Consider the following 22,398-nt stretch of genomic DNA (forward strand, 5'->3'; position numbering starts at 1 on the left):
CTCTTAGTGTGCAATCCTGTGCATGTTTGTTTAATTTTTATACTGTCTAATAGCTGAAACTCCCTGGGCAGTTAACAAAGGTTAAAACACACACACAGAATTATTTTAAAACAAACCACAATAGCAATTGCAACTGAATCAGCACATTTAGTCAGAAAAAGTTCTACAATGGTCATGTTTCCCAAGCCAGCCATAGCTCAGCTGTAATAATTCAGCATAAAATAGCCTTTTTTCTGTCTAATAAGAGTGCACCTTCTTTGATATTTGAGGTTGTTTCATACCACTGTTGTTGAGGTTGTTGATTTTACTGTTTGCCAGCTTGGGCATATTTTATTGAAAGGAAGGGTACACATGTAATAGACAGCACCAAACCCAAATTGAACCTTAACTTCCCTGATCTTTTGCCCCAGCCCTTACCAAGAATTAAATGGGGGTCGGAGGGGAGGGAGTGTCTTTATTTTTCAGTCTGAAGATGCTGTTGGAGAGCTGAAGGTGCAGTTCCATGATTACCGGGAGGGCGTCCCTGGGGTGACAGGAGCATTCCCTCCCAGAGCTGAGAGATCTCCCCTCAACTGGGGTGAACTGCCCTTGTGTTCCTGCACCCCCAGCCACTGTGGGAACCTCTCTGGTGGTTCTGTGCTAAACTCAGGAAGGGGTGAAAGAAGTAAGGCAGAGAGGAAAGCAGCTGCGGGTCCCCAGGAAGCGCCTGTGTTGCAGCTCTCCCAAACTCCAGGCAGGATTGCCTGGTCCAATAACCATTCAAAATAAAAGAATCACCAGGTTGTCTATAACCTTCACTGATACTTATATTTCTCTGAATGGTTCTAGATACCATATCTAATTTCTCTGATTTGAATCTTTTCAGTGTCTTTCATTATTTTTATTGGGCTTTTTATTACAATAATGTTTATTCTAATAATTATATTCTGTACGACATGCTATGGCCTTCAGCTAAAATAATAAAAGTTGACTGTCCAGTTATAAAAACAAACAGCTTCAACACAATAAACACCTTCCAGTCAGAGAATGACAGAAGCATTTATTCTGAAATATCATCAAAACATCCTTCCTTTTGGGTGTCCTGCAAACAGAAGTAACCACCTCCATCCGAACCAGCACAGCAATTCTTCCAAATTACATAGCATGCTAGGCTTCCTTAGCATGAAAAACACTCCACAACAAGGGCATGTGCCCAATTGAAAAAGTACTGTAGACAAACTCTAGGTTGTAAGATAACATATTTCACTGTAAAAAGGCCTTAAAGAAATGATGGAAAGATGACTCTTTCTTCAAAATAGCAAAAATGGTACCGGGAATTGTTTCTCTTGAGTCAGCAAAGCCAAGGGATGGGAAGAGATGAGAACCATGTTATCTAGGAGTGAACATAAAATCAATGTGGTTATTTATGGGGTGGGAAAAGAAGAAAATATAATAAATAGGCTTTGCTTTTACGGATCTCCACACTTCAAGTGCATCGTGAATATGCTAGAGTTACAGGCAGCTCAGTAAGTATGGGTGGAGATAGAATACAAAAAGAGAATTCATGAAAGGTCCCTTTGTCAAAATACGAGCCCAGATGACTCCCAGGTTTGCAATCTTGATATACGTAACAGCAGATCAAATGTTAGTTCCACTGGCAGTTGTACCTCATGCTTCAGGTAGTCTGCCAGCACTGTAATTCTTGAAAGTGTCATCAAGTGTATATTTAGCAGTTTTATGTTTTGCTTCATTCATTAAAAAAGGAAAAAATATTTGAAATGGAAACTGCTCTGGAGATTTTGGGGGGGAGAGGAAGCTTCCTGGTGTTGGGCAGCCACCTTTTACTTCTGTTGCAAAATGACAGAAATGATAATATTTGTGTGCACAGAGATCGGGGCTAAGTTGAACAAAATAAGTGTTTTTCCAGAGTGCCTCCACTGTGCTAAAATCATTATGTTTGCCTTCACCTCAGAATGTGCTCAGGACCTTTTAAAGCAGCCTTCTCCAACCTGATGCCCTCCAGATGTATCGGACTACAACTCCCAGCATGCTTCAGCTACTTTCTGGGAAAGGATATTTTAAAGACTCTCTCCTTCTTTTGTTTCTTACTTGGCGTGTGCTGTTGGCTCCTGCTGATATAGCTAGTTCTGTATGTGAGGTCTAGGACAATTGTTCCTAAGCCTGCCTTCCCTTAAAGGATTCTGGGCTGGATGGAACATATTGTAGCACAATGCTATTGGATGGCATATAAATACAATTACGGATAAAGATAATGATTTATGTCTCAATGAAAACTGGAAAGCTGGGTTTGCAGTGTGGGTAAAGAACCTGACACAATCACCTTTTAAATGCTATACCTATCTTCGTTCCTGGATCACAAAACAGGCCCAGTGTGGAGATTTCAAGTTACATGAAGAAAGCCTCCAGGGCATAAAGCTGAACATGAAAAACTTCTCTTTGGAACTGGAAAACCTGAAGTTGAATATTTACCAGAAGACACCAGGGCCAGGAATGCTGAGCAAACCGCCCAGGGGCCATGCATGTTTAAAGTGCCTACCTGGGCAGAGCTCCAGACTAGGCTGAATCCTTAACTCCACATCCTTGACATCCGAGAAACCAGCAAGGATGGTGGACTGAGAATCAAGAAGCAGCACGAAGCGGTGTGTTCTTACTAAAGAAGGGTCTAACTTCTGTTCTGGCACAGTCCCTAAACTCGCCTCCTTGTTATGTTTTCAGCACTTGGGAAAGGATGTTGATGAATAAATTACATGTCTATGTAAGTCCAATAACCAAAGCTCTTGGGGCAGTTTACACAAGATTTAAACCTTAACATTCTCTGTGGGGAGTGTTGGCAGGGCACACAGCTAAGAAGGCTCTCCCTCTTCTTGTCACCTCTAAACCTATGTTGGAGGAGGCGGCTGGAGGAGGCTCTCAGATGAGATCACAAGGATGTGTTTCAGTCCAGAAGATAGGCACTTCCAGGTTTATGAGTTCGGGAAGTGATGGAGTAGTGTGCATTTGCTGGGTGGAAGGGGGCACTGTGCATTTTTGCCCAGGTCCAATGAACCTGGAGCAACCCTGCTGTTAATAAAACAGTGGCAGCCAATGGTTTGAACAAAGGTGTCTCAAAGCAAGTGCAAAGTACTTCAAAATGTCATTGTAGCATATACTGAATCTCTGTGTCACTTCCCCTGCATCCCCTCTGCATGCTTTGAAGTGGCCCTGTGCCTAAACCTAATCAGATGAGGAGCAGGCAGAACAGCAAGCCTGACTCCATGTGGCTTCCAACTCCACAGGCCCTCTCTCCACAAATCCTCACTGCTTGCACACCTGGTGTGGCACCCACTGGTACCACAGGGTGTTCCCCCATTCAGTGAAACTCCAGCAGTCTTTTCAGTTGTAATGTACCCACTGAAAGTGCTACAGATTTTTGGAATCATTGCTGAGCAATGATTCTGTCCCTAGACACACTCTGGAAATAAGTGCTTCCCACTAGATAAATGACAATGACTGTACTGAATTTGCTATCCACTGCTACCTCAAAATTCACCTCTGTGGATTTCAGTGCTTTCCTTGCATGTCCAGTCATCCTAACTTACTCCAGCAGAGAACAGAAGCCAGAAGATGGAGCCAGAGACAATATTCCTCCAGGTTTAAACTAGGCAGAGAATGAAAAAGCAGCAACAAACATTGCTTGCCATGTTCTCTCAACAAACGTTTCATATACTGACCTTGTTTCTAAACTGGAGAACATAATCCCCAATCATGCCAGGATAGAGGATTCATTGCTCAGGGCTCAATCTGAGCCACATCTCTCCAGGATGCAGCCCTAGAATTTGCTTTCAGTGGCAGGACTTGGACATGGAACATGGGCAGAGAAAAATGAGAAGGTCCCTGAGCATGGATGAAGTACCTTGCTTTCACTTTTTCCCCTACTGGCAGTTCTAGCATTTCTGGGGTTACAGGCTGAGTTTCTGGATCTAAGCAGAGGGCTGCCAGATTTGTGTAACCCTCAGCACTATGCAGGCACCCTTGTGACCACAATGGAAAGACAGCTGTCCCATCCATTAGTTAACTGGAGTCAGATCTGAATTCTTAACAAGGTTTAAGAGATAGGGAAGGTGATCAATAACTAAATAACAGCTTCTATTGGGCCAGACTCTAGTGAGAAACTATACAAGCTTTTGGAGTTACATAGTACTCAAACGCAGCTGACTCGGTTTACCAGCCAGCAAGTATTTAGAAGAATACAATTTCCTGCTTTCTATTGTTGGGGAAAAAGCCAAATAATGTCTCTACATCCCATCACTGTCAAAAGATTCAGAAATATTGAGAACCACATTTACTACAAAATATAGATAAGAACTATCTAGCTGTGATCCTTTCTTTCCTTACACAAATTTCCATTCCTTCCCCTCTTTGGGTCACCTTTGTTTCAACTAGTGCATTCCTTACAACACCATTAAGTAATAGAAACACCTCCTGGTAGTTATTAAAATTCACATGATGTGCTTCAATTCTCTTAAGTGCTGTTCAGTTAACTCTAAGGCACCTCTGAGGGAAGACTGCCAGCTTGGCAAGTGAATGCTTCATAAGCAGCTGAGTAAGGCAGATTGCATGCATCACAGGCATCAGAATACAGAGTAGAAGCACAAGGAATCACAGTAAGGTTTCTTCACTGAGATTTAATGTACAACAATGCATTTCTATATTGTCTTATTGAGGCAGCCACTTCAGGTGATGGATCTTAGGTTCCATGGGGGTGGGGGGGCAGAATGATGGTCAAATAACATAAAAATGTTTATATGCATTTGATTTATTCTTAAATAGCAGTCACCTGGGTTGGTGGTGCAGGGAGGGGAGATTCTGTAACCAGGACCAAGCCATATAGCATAGATGGAAGAGCATGATTTTTCTGTCCCTAGGAGCATCTTCCCTTTCAGAGAAAGCAGCAGAAGTGTGCCTAGCTGTGCACATGTAATTTCATTATGACCACTGTACAGGAGAAAGGACGAATCCTTGTTTCCCCCACCACACACACTTTCCGTACCCCAGTATATATGATATAGTTTAAAATCTATACACCAGTATACTTTCCTGCCTTACCTAGTTGGGGTGGCCCAGGACATAGCATCGGATGTAAATGTTGTTGAATTTATTGGAAACAGCAGCCACAATGCTCTTAGATTTAATAAATGGTTAGGTGGAAGATTTCTCAAAAGGTCTGACACAGTTATGTTTGACCTCAAAAAATTGAAACTTCACTAAAATGAGGGAACTGGTAAAAAGCAGTTGAATAGGGGACTCAAGTTGGTTAAATCCCTTCCGAATGTTAGATTACTCAACACTGCAATAATAGGGGTGCAGATTGTGTACATTCCACAAGTAAGGAAAGGTCGCAAAAAACTCTGAGAGGTCAACACCATGGCTAACAAGTAGAATCAAGAAAGCTGTTAAAGAGAAGAAGCCTTTCGTTACGAAATGGAACTCTTGCCCAAATCAGGAAAACAAAAGGGAGCGCAAGCTTGTGCAAGGGAGATGCAAGCAGACATTAAGAGGAGCAAGGAATCATTTTGAGGACAACAATAAAGAATTCTTTAAATATAGAAGAAAGAAACCAGCTAGAGAGGCAGTTGGACCATTGGATGATAGCAGAATTAAAGCACTAAAAGATAAGGCGATTGTAGAGAAGCAGAATGATTTTCCCCATCTGTCTTCACAGCAGAGGATGCAAAACAGATACCTGTTCCTGAACTTATATATTCTGAAGAGCATTCCGAGGAATTAAGGCAAATAATAGTGATAACAGATGAAATACTCAGCCTTACTGACAAACTGGAGGCTAACAAATCACTAGGTCCAGATGGTATCCATTCTACAGTTCTTAGAGAGCTTAAATATGAAATTGTTGCCCTTCTTACCAAAGTATTTAATACAGTGGTACCTCGGCTCACAAATGCCTCAGTTCACGACCAAATCGAGTCGCGAACAAAAAGTTCAGAAAATTTTTGACTCAGGTTGCAAACTCTGCATTGGGTGCTGACCATGATCGTGGCCATCTCCCCCCACCCCGAGAGGAGAGAGAACCACAATCATGGTGGGGGCGGGGGGTGGGGGGAGATGGCTGAGATCTCACCCGTCTTTCCTGCAGGAGTGCAACCACAGTCTTGCAGCACGATCCCCACCAGCACGATTGCACCCGCCTCCCCCCCCGTGCGCCTGCGCCTGTCTCTCCACCCCTCAGAGCGCCGGGATGACAGGTGTGTGCAGGGATGATGGGTGCAATCGCAGTTGTGCTGGGTGGGGGGGGGGGGAGATGGCGGCACTCGTGCTCAGAGTGGGGGAGGAGAGATAGCCATGATCTTTGTTGTTTTTTGTCACTTTGCTTCACATTTTTCTGATTTAAAAAATGGTTACAGAACTAACCTTATGCACATTGAACCTTATGGGGAAATTTAACTTGGCTCATGACCAATTTGGTCACGACCAAAGTCCTGGAACGGATTAAGTTCGTGAGCCAAGGTACCACTGTATGTTCCTAAGATCAATCTCCATACCAAAGGACTGGAGAACATTCAATGTAAAGCCAATTCTTAAAAAGGGATCCAGGGGGATCCAGAGATTTACAGGCCAGTTAGCTTAATCATTTTTTTGGGTAAATTGGTTGAAAGCATTATTAAAACAGAATCAGTGAGCACATAAAGGGACAAGCCTTGCTGAAGAAGAATCAACATGGCTTCCATAAATGTAAGTCCTTTCTCACTAACCTGTCAGAGTTCTTGGAGAGTGTCAATAAGCAGATAGACTGGAGCAATCCAGTAGATATTTTTACTCATACTTCCAAAAGACCTTTGACAAAGTCCCTCACCAAAGACTCCTAAACAAATTTTGTAGTCATGGACTGGGGGGGGGGGGTGCATATGATTCAGTAACTGCATATGAATCAGTAACTTATTAAAGGACAGAAAGCAGAGAGTGGGAATAAATGGCAATTTCTCCTAATGCAGGGTTGTAACCAGTGGGGCCCCATAGGGTTCTCTTACAACCCATGCTATTCAACTTATTCATAAATGATCTGGAATTAGGAATAAGTAGTGAAGTGGCCAAGTTTGTTGATGGCATCAAACTATTTAGGGTGGTTAAAACAAAAGGATTTTGAGGGGCTCTCCAAGCTTGGAGAATGAGCATCAAAATAGCAAATGTGGTTCAATGTATGCAAGTAAAAAAGTAATGCATGTTGGGGCAGAAAATCCGCCAGTGGAGGCTGGTGGGATCCAAGTGTCAGCACCCAGGGCATGGGCAGCTTGGTATCCTGTCAGGGCACCAGGACCTAGACAACCAGTACAATATACAGGCCCATTCCAAATCATAGTCAGGCAGTCCAGAGGTCAAGGCAGGTGCGTCCATTCAAGTAAAGCAGAGCAATCAATGCCAGTCAGGAGTCAAAAGCCAGAGAAATAAGCCAAGGCAAAGCAGATACCTGGGACTGGAACAGAAGGCAGAGCAGGTAAAGCCAGGCATGGTCTAGAGGCAGGAACAAGGCACCAGGCAGACACTCCAACAACACCAAAAAAACCTTTGTTGCTGAGGCAGCCTCTGAAGGGAAGAGCCAGTTCTTATATAGCTCTTCCCTCAGGGCTCGCAGGTGGTGCTCGTAACATCCCAGGTGACTGCGATTGACTGTGGGCCAAGTCCTGCAACCACTAGGGATGCTATCCTGGTCTCTGGCCAAAAGAGGGAGCCCTGGTGCTGCCTCAGAACCTCACACTAAGCTAGCAGGCAATGACTGATCAAGAAAGGGATCTTGGGGTTATGGTGGACAGCTTAGGGTTGTCACAGTGTGCAACAGCCAGTGTGCAGCTGTTGCAAAGAAGGCAAACTCCATGTTAGCCATACTTAAGAGAGGAATTGAAAATAACACTGCCAAGAACATATTCCCTTTATACAAATCTTTGGTGCAACTGCCCTTAGAATATTGTGTATGGTTTTGGTTGCTGCAGTTGGAAAAGGATATTACTGAGTTGGAAAAAATGCAGAGAAAGACAACTAAAATGATCAAGGGGTTCGAACAAGTCCCCTCTGAGGACTGTTACTAGGATTGTTTAGCTTAGAAAAAGCATTTAAGAGGTGTTTAAAATTATGCATGCTGTGGAGAGAGGGAGATACTCTCCCATAATAGTAGAACTAAGGGTCATCCCATGAACCTCATTGGTGGGAGATTCAGGACAGATGAAGGAAGTGATTCTTCACCCAGCACATAGTCAATCTATGGAATTCACTGTGGCAGGAAGTAGTGATGGCCACCTATGGCTCCAAAAGAGGATTGGACAAATTCAAACCAATGGCTACAAGCCTTCCTAAGACATGTGCCTTACTGGTACATATGCTGCCTCCATCATCGGAGGTGGCATGCTTGTGTACCCCAGTTGCTAAGGGGCTTGAGCAGGCAGAACTCTTCTACCCATCTTGCTTGGAGGATTTTGGGGACAGCTAGTTTGCCACTGGGTGAACAGAGTGACTAGACTGGATGGGCCACTGGTCTGATCCAGCATGGCTTTTCATATGTTCTTAATAGCTTGGTTTGTGGGGAAGACACTGCCAGGTGCCCCAGGTTCTGCTTGGGAATTCCTGGGGCAGCTGCAATTGATGATCATCCATCAGGTTCTTAGCAAGTTTTTTTTTTGTCACTCTTGCCAAGTGGCCTAGTGGTCAATTCCCCATGCCTATGAAGTGGTTGTTTCTCTGAATTCAGACTGTACAATAACCCCTGGAAAAGTCCATGGATTATGGGCAGGTTTGCTGCCATGAGTAAACCTCTCTGGGGAAATTGATCCAGGATGATGGGTTATCGGGTTGTGTCAGCTGAGTCAGTGAGATCTGAATTTTGGGATGCAGTCTGGTGGGGAATCCTATGAAACCAGAGCTCCAGTGAAGTGAATGGCAGCTGTGCAAGGGAAAGGGTAGGTTTTGCTACAAAGAACTGCCCAGTGCCAGGTGATCAAACCTGAAGAAGATCCTACAGTGTCACTTCCTTCTTTCATCATGAGCCAGCAATGTGATGCAGCCACAACAAGGGCAAACACTATGTTGGGATGCATAAATACAAGCAACACTTCCAGGACAAAAGAGGTGCTTGTTCCCCTTCGCTTGGCACTTGTCAGGCTTCACCTTCAGTTCTGGGCACCCAGGTTTGAAAAAGATGCAGACAAACTAGAAAGGTTCAGAGGAGGGCAACAAAGATGATCCAGGGTCTGGAAACTAAGCCCTATGATGAGAGGCAGAGAACTGGGCATGTTTAGCCTTGAGAAGACTATCAAGGGGATATTATAGCACTCAACAAGTACCCCAAAGGCTACACAAAGAAGGAAAAGACCACGTTTCACTCATCCTCGTGTGCAGGTCATGCAACAATGAACTCAAACTGCAGTGCACCAGATTCAAGCTAGACAGTAGGAAAAACCTCTGTCAGAGCAACGCAACAGTGGAACCAGTTGCCCAGAGAGGTTGTGGGCTCTCCCACACTAGAGGCATTCAAAGTGAAACTGGACTGAGTGGGATGGTGTGACGTGGCATCCAGCTAGCAGTGGGTTGGACCTGATGGCCTTCTTGGCCCCTTATGACCCTACTATTCTATGAATCCCCAAATCTCCCACCCCAGTAATAGCAACATATATCAAACCTTGTTTACCTGCTGTTCATCATTCTTCCACCTCATAGGCAGGCATAAGATAATCCTTTGGGACAATCCCCACCATTTTGTTCAGCTTTCCAACCCACCAGCCATACATGTTGTATTCCTGGAAGTAAAAGAAGGACAGCACTAGGTGAAATAGTTGAGCTTGATGTGACAGACTTAGATGCCCACCTCTGCCACAGACCTTACTATGTGCACACAAATTCTTGTCATTGTTTTCCAAACTGGCTTTCTTAACAGAAATATTAATATTCATTGCCCATTCTTTAACATGCCCAAAATCTCTAGCCTTGGCACCACCCTCTGAACTAAGGGCATTATACTGACCAACTATAAAGTATTGCTACAAGAATCACTGGGATGGTGCAAATGAAATGTCATCTATATGCTAAGGATTATTATTAATAACAGACGGTTGACATACATCATCAGCATCATTTATTTATTTATTTATTTATTTATTTATTTATTTATTAAAACATTTTTATGCCACCCCATTTGCTGAAGGCTCGGAGCGGCTTACAACAATAAATTAAAAGTAATTATAATATTAATTACAATAAATATAAACATTAAATTAAAAATACAAAAATACAATATAAAATAAGCCGCCCTGGCCAGATAAAATCTAGTAATACTAACAGTTAAAATGCCGCTTGAATAAAAAGGTCTTCGCCTGGCGCCGAAAAACAAATAACGACGGCGCCAGGCGGACCTCTCTAGGGAGCGCGTTCCATAACTTAGGCGCCACCGCAGAGAAAGCCCTCCTCCGAGTACCCACCCTCCTAATTTCTTTCACGGAGGGTGAAAGAACATCATCAGCACTCTTGCCCACCACCATCAGGCTGCTTTACCTGTACAGTCCCTGCTTATGTTTTCTGTGTAAATAGGCCCAAGCAAAGCATGGCTATGTCCCCTGCAGCCACATACACAGTGGAGGAGGACCACGGGGCTCTCAGTCCCCTTCTCGGTCTTGCGGGTGCATTGCCTGGTGCATTGCTGTGCACACATCTTCACCTGGCCTGGGTGTGATCTGCCTGGGAAAGGGGACATGCCTCCCCACTTAGCTGAGCACTGTTTGGGTGGGGTTTTTGGGGATTACATTTAATGGAGAAGTCCATTGTTCTTCCAGAGGTATTTTCCCAACCCAAACATTTCTTCTTAAATTCAGCTACTCCAAAACCCCAAGCTGACATCCTGCTGTGGCCTTGCTGCTTTCCCCTGGATCCTCCCAGCCCGAGTAAGCAAGGGAGGCTACATGTAGCGCTTGCTGCTTCTCTAGAGAAAGGCATTGGCCTGCAATCTGGACTCCAGTGGGCTGCTGAAGACCTGGTCACCATCTCATCCTGTGAGCATCCCAACTCTTTCCCCATCCTGTGTTTGGTCTAGTCTGGGTGCTTGTTTTCCAAGTATCTTTTCCTTGATAGGCGGCTCCAGCCATGTCTTGCTCCTGCACTTGGTCTTGATTTCCGCCATCTTTATATTGGCTTATGCCCCAGGAGCGCTCATGTGGATGTCATCAGATTTGGGCAGTGTAGCCTGCAAGCTGCAACCAAGCTGGGTGGGCTCCACTGCAGAACAGGAAAGTACTCCCATGCATTTTGGTACCAGAAGACTGACTCTTGGTCCCCTGTCTTGGGAAGTGGTGAACTTTTACTGTTTTTCAGGATGTGGATTACAGAGCAGCAATGAAGGAAGTAGGCCGGGGCAAATAAGCACAGTAGGGTACTGGTTCTTGTCATGAACCTGAGGCTAGTGGGCACAGGTGGCAGCACTGTATACCAGGTCACATGGGCCAAGCGACAGACTACCCTATGCCAAAGGTAGGAGACCTCCAATGACAGAAGCCTCATAGGAAAGTAATCCGGCTCCGAGAATGAATGAGGGTCATGGCTGGACCTGGTTCTTATTCTTCAGCAGCAGCAAGCCTTTAAGCCAAACTAATGCACTTTTTGCTGGTTTTAGGTATCCATGGGCTTCAACAGACCAGGAATAAATGAGTTTAAACTGCAAGGGAGTAGATTTAAATAGAGATCACACCTTCCTTCTAAAATAGTGTGCAAGGCTGCTTACAAAACCAAAACCACCAATGTGATAAACGAGCTAAAACATGCATTAAAACTGTAGCCTAATTCAACAGCTGGAGCAAAATCATACAGTGTTAAATACTAGGAAGAATTCCCCAGTTATCAGAGCATTTTATGAATGGAACAAGTTATCCCAGGAAGGCTGCAAAATCTCCCTTTTAGGAGCTCTTTAAAAGGCATGACACTTGTAGGGACAGATGATTTGGGCCAAGGGAAGGTCTAGAATTCCAGATGATCCTTTGGGGTGCACTTACTTATCTCTGTGATTCTATTTTCTATAACTGATTGTAGGGAACTTGTTGACATATCTGTTCTGATCAGAAAACATTTTAAAAAATTCCCCCACCCATCATTACTATGCAAGCATGTATGCATGGTACTGCTAGTTTTACTAACAAAATATGCACATTGGAGTAGACTGAATGTGGTGAATCTTAATTAATACTGGGCATTTTTAATATTCACTACACATTGAAAGAAGGTGCAGAAATGAGCACCATAAAAAGTATGAATTTTTATGGAGTATGGATTTTCCATACTGCCCAACAAATATGCCTAGTGTCCAAATGAGGTTGAGAAAGGTGCACACAAAGCACCAACAGGGAATAACGCTGCCTGTTCACTATGCATATTTTCCACTTTGGCACTACACATATTTACCAGGTGGTGTGCAAAATCCTCATTTTCTGGAACACTACTTGGCACAGAATCTCTTCCAGACCAAAGGCCAAGTTCATTTTGGGAGCAGCTTTGTGGGGCCACATGCCAATGATGGGCCAAGGACCCTCCACCCTGGGGTCAGCCCTGAAACGGATTCAAATCTGTAGTGTATGCCTGTCTTAAACATGCCGAAAGACAAGCATACACTCTTTGAAGGGTGAAAACTGAGAATAACGAAACAGACAAGGCAGAGGTTAATTTGAACTGGGTTCCAGCCCTACAGCCTGTTTAGAGTGTGCCCAATTCAGCCTGGAACATCCATCCATCCTGCTTTATTCCCAAGCCTCAGAGTGACTTGTAGTTAGAATTCTACATTGGAAAAAATGGCAGGTGCAACTATTGCTAAAATAAGTCAGTAATCCATAACTATATAGATTTAGCTATATAATATATAATCACCAAATCAATCAACACCAGCTTTTCCTCAATCATACTACTTTAAGCTCCTGATAAAGTGCTCCTCTAAGGATACAACTCTGCACATAGAAAAGCAGCACATCAGGAAGAAGGGAATGTTTCCTTTTTTTAATTCCATGGGGGTATATTCAAACATACATTCCTTCACCTCCATCTCAAGTGGCACAGTTCTGAAAAAGCATTAACACTTAACTTTGCTGCTTTTATAGACTTGGCCATAGACAGAGCATTTTGTTACAATATAGTGAAGAGCTGGAAATCGTGGAAAGTGCACACATGTGCGACTTCCTTATACTGTCAGGTTCTTAGTCAGTGGTTAGGGACATTCTGTCTGTATGGGCAGGAAAACATCTGCCTTATGAGTAGGAGAACATCTTTCCAGCAGTTTTTGGCCCACAGCCAGTGGGTGGGGCCACACTGTCATGCACTTTACTCCTTGAACTTCTGCAGAGTCATGTGAAGCAACAGTAAAGAAGAGAGGTCATTTGAGCATATGCATAGTCCTTGCCTCTCTAGGACCTCCCCCTGCACTCCTCTGTCATAAACAGACTAGGAACTAAACTCTGTAAGCCAAGAGGTTTTCAGGGCAACCTTGAGACCCAGCAGTACTCCATATAAAGCAGGGGTGGGCCAGTTGTGACCCTCCAGGCACAACCTCCAGATTACAACTCCCATCAGTCCTACTCAGCATTACCAAAGGTAAGGTTGATGGGAATTGAAGTCCAACAATGCCCAGAGGTCCACACCTTCCTCACTTCCGGCATAAAGGCTATGGGTTGTTTTGTTCACCTGTGTTCATTACTTGTTGGCTGCAACACCTTCCCAGTGAATGAGCTGTTGCAGATTAATCACTACACGCACAGGCCTCTTTCACATCAGTTGGTGTCAGTTCATGCACAATGTTTTTTAGTTAGCTCAGTTCACACATTCTGTGACAGTTGCCAAGCACAGTGGAAACAAACTGTGTTCATCATGCATGTGTGAACCAAGCTCAAGGTCTCTGGGAGAAGTCAGAGAATAGTAGGTGGATGAGGAAGGTAAAGATTAAGATCTGACCCAACTTCCATGCTTTGCTTTGGCCAAAGCTCTGTGAGGTATTTTAAAACAATTTCGGCTTTGATGGATTGCCGGGGAGCCAGCAATTGCTCATAATCAAAAAAAGGGAGAATGGAATGCAAATGAGCGCAAGCCGAGAACCATCGGCGCTGGGCGCTTTATTTCCCTGCGCTGTGCCAAAAAGAATTAAAACAACATTAAACTCCCAGCAATAATGTTTAAGCTCTCGTTTCTGAGTGCCAAATTGCACCGCTCTGGATCATACAGATGTTCGTTAATTATGCTAATTTTTATTAAACTATTAAAATGGAGGAAGTTGTACTGGCAGAGCCCCGGCCCGAGGTGAACCCTGCCTTGCGTCTGGAGGTGCTAATTTGCCAGCTTCCCTCAATAAGCTGCTGATGCTGGTGATTTGGGCTTTGCTTAGAGAGGAGAATTTTGTTGTTGTTCTTGTTGGGGGTGATGCAGAGGATGACTTCTTCAGCAGAAACTGCGGAGGCAAATTCCAGAAGCACTCAATCCTCTCTACCTGTGTATGTCTGTTGATCCAACTTCAAGTGTAGCACAAAGGCAGATTATGCAGCTTTTGGGCAGGGGTGGGAGGGAGTTTAGGCTATGTTCTTTACACCAGAACCAGCCATGTATCCAGGGTTTTGGTCTTCTTGCATGATGGTTGGCTCCCCATGTTGGGCATGGCCCAGGACCCCCACAATGTTCCTCAGAGTTAAAAGGGTTCATGCCCAGCCAGAGCCTGGTGTGCAGAAGCCTGGTATTCACATTGGTTTGCCAGTGTCCTGAGCACAGTCAAGGACAGTGGCTGTAATTGCTGGAACTTTCACCATTTTCAGCAACAGCATCAGCACTGGCTTTGGAAGGATTCTGTGCAAAGTCCCCTTTGCCTGTTGGGGAAAAAAATCCCAACTTCAAGCATAGCTGATGGGATTGAAGCTAGCAGTGACTGACCAAGGAAGAGATCTTGGGTCGTAGTGGACAGCACAATGAGAATGTTGGCCCAGTGTGCAGCTGCTGTGAAAAGGGCAAACTCCATGCTGGGGATAATTAGGAGTGAGATAGAAAATAGAACTGCCAAGATTTTACTCCTTTTATGCAAATCACACTTTGAATATTGTGTTCAGTTCTGTTCATTTTACCTGGAAAGTGGCATTATTGAGTTGGAAAAAGTACAGAGAAGGCAATAAAAATTGCCAAAGGGCTGGATCAACTCACTTATAAAGAGTGATTACAACAATTGGGCCTGTTTAGCTTAGAAAATAGGTGAGTAAGGGGAGACATGATAGAAGTGTTTAAAAATTGCCTTTCACTTTGTCGCTATTGAGAGTTGGAGTGGTGTAATGGTTAAGAGTGTGGGACTGGGACTCAAGCAATCCAGGCTGCCATCCCCACTCAGCCATGCGGTGACTTTGGTCCAGTCACAGTCTCACAGTACAACCTACCTCACAAGGTTGTTGTTGTGAGGATAAGGTTGAGAGGAGGAGAATTATGGAAATCGCCTTGAGTTTCTTGAAAGGAAAAAAGGAAAGATATAAATATAATAAAGAACAACAAAATAATGCATGGTGCTGAGAAAGTGGAGAGGGAAACACTTTTCTTCCTTTCTCATAGCACTAGGTCAGAGGTTTCACACAAATAAAAGGACGTACTTCTTCATACAACATGCAAACTATGGAATTTGCTGCCGCAGGAGGTAGTGGTGGCTGCCAGTCTCGCTTTAAAAGGGCATTGGATGGATTATGAGGGCATCAGTGGCTACCAGCCTTGCTGGCTACGTGTTATCTCTGCATGCACCAGTTGCTGAGGAGCTGGGCAGGAGGCGGTCTTGCACCCGTCATGTTGGAGGGATCCTGTGGGCAGCTGGTTTGCCACTGTGTTTGCAGAGTGCTGGACTAGACAGATCTTTGGTCTGATCCAGCATGGCTTTTCTTATATTCTTACATTTTTGATAGGTCATCCTGTCAGTGGGTCCTGGTAACTCAGCTGATAGTACCAGTTGACACTAGCAGTAGTCTGAGCAGCACCAGGAGGATGGGGCTTTCTGCTTCTATTTACCCAGAAAGTTGATCCTGGCTAAAATAGTAAGGCTCCAGGTGCTTCTCACCCCCAGATTTTAGTACAGGTTATGTTATGAGAGGGAGAAAGGGAGGGAGAGGGAGACTAAAGACATTGCATAAAGTTATGTGTGGAATAGTGAACTATATGTACTATGTACAGATGTACTGTATCAAAAATAAAGAGAAACTGATGTATTTTAAGCTCTGAGACTGGACTATGGTCAGATGCAGAGCCCATATGTGTGATGCACAGAGACCATGAAGAATAATGGGATTATTCTCATCTGCACTGACTGTGATGTTTCCAGAATAAACTTTTTATTGTGCAATTGCCCTGCTTCATTCACATCATTTTACTGGGAGAGCAGATGATGTTGTCTTCAATTTACACCCCACCAGTGCTTTGTCACAACTGTTTCTACCCTTTTTCTTATCAGAAAAAAAATGTTAAGGAGGGAAAGAAAGAATAGCTGCATGGTATCATTTGACTGGAGGCACTAGCAGCCCTCTCTCTGGAACCACCCCAAAAGAGGTGAGGACGTATTAACTAATGAGTGTTAAATTATCTCAAGAACACAGCACAAGTTCGGCTCAGAGATGACATCCCTTTCATTTTTTTTAAAGAGAGCTCTGAAGCACCCAGAAGAAGCCATAATTAAAAGTACCATTTCAGCTCCCAAACTCCATGCCAACAGCAACTTTGGAACAGATGCGTGCTGCATGATCTTGACGGGAGGGGGCTTTCTGTGGAATGATCACACATGCACAGACACAAGAAGAATTTATGTCACTCAAGCCCACCACCAAATGGAAGAACGGCATCTAAAGCTATGCAAGAGAACATACTGTATGAACCAAAATAGGATGCTGACAAGCAGCACAGGGAAAATTTCCTGGTTACTTTCAGCCTCTTCACAGGCTTCCCTGTGGCTGCTTTACCGCTCTTCAATGGTGTCACGGGTGTCCTTTGCATGCCTCCTGTCTCAATGTCTGGACTCTCTCTACCGTGCCAGGAGAAAATGCCTTAGCAAGCAGGTAGCGGCAGGGGGTAGGAGGAGCAAGACTGGGAGGAAACAGCAGGCAGCTCTCGTAAGCCGGAAAAGAGAATGAAGACCCCTGCGACAGAGCTGCTTGCTTTTAATTTCCGTCTGCCCCCATCCCCACTGTTTCCCTATTTGCAGAATGTTCTGCATGACAGCTCAGCAACTACCCAAGATGACCACTGAGATGCAGGGGCAGGACAGGAATGTTTTAAGGCTGCAGGCTGTGCTTAACTTATATATAAAAACAGGTGTTGGGGCTCAAACATAATGGGAAGCCTTCCCCTATAGGCCCACATGCTGCTAGCTGTTTCTTAGTGGTCACGGGAACATTATGAAACTTCCTTACAGCGGTCTGTCTAGCTGCGTATCCTCACTGGCAGTAACTCTTCAAAAAAGACAACGAAGAGTCTTGTGGCACTAAAGGTGAACAAATGTATTTATTCTGGCTCTGTTGCTCTTGCTTCAACTAACAAGGCTACTCCTCTAGACATTCTTCAGTGAAGACATTGCTCCATGTAGAGCAAACTTGTCAACACTGTTTGGCAGTGACTTCTCAGGCAGGAATTTTTCCAGCCCTACCTGGACATGCTGGGGATCAAACCTGGCAGCTTCTGCATGGGAAGGATGTGCTATGCCAGATGTGCTATGCACAGCCCTTCCTGCAGCCCTCCCCAGTCCCGCTACCCGATATTCTTTAAGACAAGTCAAAGACTGAACCCGGGATCTTCCCTGTACATTCTGCCACTGAGCCAACCCATGGTAAGACCAGGTGCTTGTTAGCAAAGCCGCTTCAGATGTTATTTGCCCTCCATACAGATATAGGAAAGTCATTATTCATGGCAATATTTCATGTGGGGAGAGTGATAATTAAATTATGCCTACCACATGCATAGCTTGAGCACACATGGCAGGTGTCTCATAACAGCTGCTACAGATGTTGTGGGAGGTGTGTGTAGCGACAATCTTTCCAAATTGCTCTTCACATGTGCAGTGTGGCACCTTTCTGCAAGTGGGCACCTTTCTGCAAGCTTCATATGAGCAAAGCTGCAGAAAAACTGGCTTCCAATAACAAAGGGCAAAAATGAATTTGATGGCTGGAGTGGAGAGATTTCAAGCAAATTCTCTCAAGTCCATTTTGCATACGAAAATCCAAATCTCTATTTTTCTAATTATGATTGCCTTGGGATTTCAGACTTAGCTGTTACAAAATGTATCCCACTTGAATCAGCTGCCAGCATTGCTGACAATGAAGAAGTAAAACCATTTATAGAACTTTAAATGGCATTGATGAGAGGAAAAGGAAACTGTAATAACCCTGTAGATAAGTCTCAAAGGGAGTAGAAAGGCTGGACAGTTTTCATAATGGTAATCAACCATAGTGGTTAATTCTCAGAAACAAGAGGTGAAAGGAACCAACAGCCAGAGGAATTTCTTCCTCCAGTCCAAGATTGTCTGGGGACTGGATATCCTGTGTTTATTCAAGACAGAACCACATGCCAGGAGGCTCACTTTCAGTTCTCTCCTTCCTCCTCCTTAGCTGGCATTACAACTAGACCCATGTCCTCCTGATGTCATCTCATGGTATGTTTCCTTGCATTTGACATGCAATGATATGAAGAAAACATAGAGATCAAGAGACTGGAGAATACAACAGGGTTGCTGCTAATGCTGGTAGCTCTTAAAATGTAGCTCTGCCCTGGGTTTTAAGGGGAAGTAGCACCATACATACTCAAGCTGTGGCAATGAAAAAAAATTCTGTTATAGCATAGCTCCCAATAAAATGAGGATAGAGACCACAAGTCTGGAGATAGTCTCTTTTCTCTGTAGTGAGACGTCTGAACGGAAAAAAGGGCTGGCTCCATACCCGATCTTGCCAACGCTGAGCCAGCAATATTTACTCCTCAACCCCACCTTAGCTCTAGTTACAGTCCAAGCGCCTCATAAACAACCCTGATCCTACTTTGGCGATGCAGTTAATCAGCCCCAGTCGCTCACAGAAGATCAATGGCGGGATGACGGATGCCTGAGGAGAAAAGCCAAAATCAATCACAGGCTTATCGGTATATGATTGCTTGGCCCCATTATTAGCACCGGAGTGTCGTACATTATTGTTAGTAAAATGGAGGCCTCTAATTCATAGGTGAGCTGTGTCACACATTATTGGAAGGTTGCTTGACATGGTAGGGTTTTATATTGGGTCGCCGCAGACATCTGTTTACCTCAAAAGCTGGCCCAGGGCTGAAAGCCAGCTCTGAACAAAATTTAGAGCTTCTCTCCAGAAATGAAGAAGCTTGGACATGGTGGCTAATTTCTAAAAGAAAGAGAGATGCCAAGGTCCAGCTGTCCCTCAGGATCCATTCATTTCTCCTGTGCTCCCAGGCATTTCAGTAGGGTTTTCGCAAATGAGCTTTCCGGTGTCAATCAGATTTGTCTGTTTTCTCATTTTATTGTCCAAAGTGATACAGCCAGAGCCACATCACCCCAATGAGGTGCGAAGCCATGGCGTAATGCCAGAAAGTCATTGCCTGTCACCGATGTCTGTCCTCTTTCACTGGGGAGGCTCTAGGAGTTAGACCCAGACTTAATCATGCTTAGAGGAGGCCCCTTCATAGAAATGGGACTTAATTCTCATGGATTTCAGTGGGTTGACTCTAAGGATGTCTATGTCTACATCCAGCCCTTGAAGCTGGATCCTCCTCAGGTAACTGTAGATTTTTCCTCCCCTTCATCTAGCACTTCCATGACATGAGAAGGGTTTGTACCCTTCTTTTCCCAGAAGGTGGACTGTGTACACCTTCACACATGCAGCATGTGTGTGACTAGTCATGGCTGCAGTTCAAGGTCACTAAGAGTTGGTCAGGAAACACTTACCTGTCTTAAATGAGTTCAAGTCATCATGGTCAGCTGGATTGTGTGCCAGGATACTAAGGGGACTTGCTGATGTTCCTTAACCTGTCTATCATCTTTGAGAAACCCCAGGGCCACAGGACTGGAAAGATATATACATTTTCCCCAGTATTCAAAAAGTGGGGAGAGAGGAGGAAGATACTACATTGGAAGATCAAGCAGTCAGTTTGAAAGCATCTTGATAACCATGCAGAGATTAGTAGAAGCCAGCATAGGTCTGCCAAGAATAAATCCTGCCACATGACCCATATCTTAGTATGTCACTCACTTAGTGGATTGTGGGAATGCTCAGGACAAAGTTCTGCAGGATATTTTCCTTAGCAAACTGATTAAATGTGGGCTAGATGATAATATTGTCAGATGGACTTATAGATGGTGGGAAAGCTGTGCTCAAAGGTATTCATCAATGATGCCTCACCGAACTCAGTGGAGGTTTTGAGTGGGGTTTCGCAGGTCTTTATCTTTGGTCTGGTACTCTTCAACATTTTAATCAAATGTGGGGGTGATGGGAATGGTTATCAAATTTGTGGATGACATAAAATTGGGAGGGGTACCTAGTACCTCTGAAGACTGGAATATCATTCAGGACATCCTTGATAGAAAAGAAGGACCAGGCTGAAATGAACAAAATTATATTGAACAGACACACATTCAAAATTCTCTATTTAGACAACAAATCACTTAAACAAGCCTAGGATGGGGGATACTAGGCTTGACAAGTAGTGAAAAAGATTGCTGAACCTAAGTCCGTAATGTGAGGTGACTGCAAAGAAGGATAATGCAATTTTAAGGTGTATTAATAGAACTATAGTTTTTAACTCAGAGGTAATATTTCTGTTTCATTCTGCATCTGGAGAACTGTGCCAGGTATTGGCTGCCGTGGTTTAAGAAGAATGAAAGCAAACAGAAACAAGTTCAGAGATGGACAACTCAGACAATTAAGCAGTATAGCAAGCAAATCCTATGGGGAAAGAATGAGATGGGGATGATGGTGGTGATGAACCAGAAGAGAAAACTGAAGGGGCCCATGATAACACTCTTCAAATCCTTGGGCTTGGACTAGATGATCTACATGCCCCCTCAAATGCTTTGATTCTAGAATAGTGTGTGAGACAGAGCTAATCATATCCAATTGTATTTTTCTTGGGATAATCTTCTAATTGTTAGGTTCTGTTCACACTCAGAATCTGACTGAAATTTGGGATTAGGAAAGAATTTTCACTCCAGATCAGTAAGACTAGCTTTATGGCAGATGGTAGGACATGACTGGTTCCCTGGCATTACCTGATTTCAAGAACCAGGGGATTCATAGAATCATAGAATAGTAGAGTTGGAAGGGGCCAGAAGGTCATCGGTTCCAACCCCTGCTATTGCAGGACCCTGAGTTACACCATCCCACATAGACAACTGTCCAAATGCTTTTTGAATATCTTCAGCGAGGGAGAACCCACAACTTCCCCAGGTAAGAGTCTTCATTGTTGTAGTGCTATGACAGTCAGGAAGTTCTTCCTGGTGTCTAGTCTAGATCCGGTTTCTTTTAACTTAAGTCCATTATTCCATGTCCTGCACTCTGGAATGAATGAGGAGATATCTTGTCCTTCCTCTTTGTGACAACTTTTGAGGTACTTGTACAATGCTATCATATCTCCCCTCAGTCTTCTCTTCCTGAGACTGAGCACACTCGATTCTCAATGTTTCCTCATAGGACTTTGCCTCCAGTCCCTGAATTATACTTGTTGCTCTCCTCTGTACCAATCTACATGTTTGTATTGTGGCCTGAGCCGCCTGTGAGGTGGTGCAAAGAGTAGGTAATTGGTGCTTGACACTCAGAGCTTCTGGTTCAGAGTATGACATTCTGGAAAGTATTGCAGTATTAATTGAATAAGACACACTATTCGTTCTGACTTGCTGCAGATGAGGGCTTTCCAGTTCTTCTGCGGTGGCTCACTGTAGCTGCTCAATTACATATCATTGAATCATAGAATAGTTTGGTCAGAAGGGGCCAAGAAGGCCATCGAGTCCAACCCGCTGCTGGTGCAGGACGCCAGTTACACCATCCAACTCAGACAGTTATCTGTCTATTTGCTTCTTGAATGTCTCTAGTGAGGGAGAGCACACAATCTCTCTTGGCAGCTGGTTCCACTGTCAGAATGCTCTTATAGTTAGGAAATTCTTCCTTGTGTTTAGCCTGCACCTGGAGTACTGTTGTTTACATTCATTGTTCCGTGTCCTACACTCTAGGATGAGTCTTTTCCTTCTCTGTGACAGCCTTTGAGGTACCCGTAGAGTGCTACCATGCCACCTCAAAGTCTTCTTTTCTCAAGGCTGAACAGGCCCAGTTCTTTCAACCTCTCATCATCAAGACTTATTTCCCAGGCCCTGTGTCATCTTTGTTGCCCTCCTTGAAACCCTCTCCAAATTATCAA

The 22,398-nt window shown here is 44.1% G+C and overlaps 1 protein-coding gene across 1 annotated transcript in view; it reads right to left on the reverse strand.

Annotated features, from left to right (window-relative positions):
• Nucleotides 1-1,019: 1,019 nt before the first annotated feature.
• The window catches only part of SKAP1 (src kinase associated phosphoprotein 1), a 345,184-nt gene continuing 323,805 nt past the window's right edge, over nucleotides 1,020-22,398 (reverse strand). Inside the window, exons 12-13 of the mRNA XM_044444651.1 lie at nucleotides 9,668-9,776; nucleotides 1,020-1,372 (exon numbers count right to left, since the gene is read on the reverse strand). Coding sequence (XP_044300586.1) covers nucleotides 9,678-9,776 — 99 coding nt within the window. The 3' untranslated portion in view covers nucleotides 1,020-1,372; nucleotides 9,668-9,677. The remainder of the gene's footprint in view (nucleotides 1,373-9,667; nucleotides 9,777-22,398) is intronic.

The sequence above is a fragment of the Varanus komodoensis genome, unplaced genomic scaffold (genome assembly GCF_004798865.1).
Source record: "Varanus komodoensis strain SLA01 unplaced genomic scaffold, ASM479886v1 scaffold45, whole genome shotgun sequence".
Lineage (NCBI taxonomy): Eukaryota > Metazoa > Chordata > Lepidosauria > Squamata > Varanidae > Varanus > Varanus komodoensis.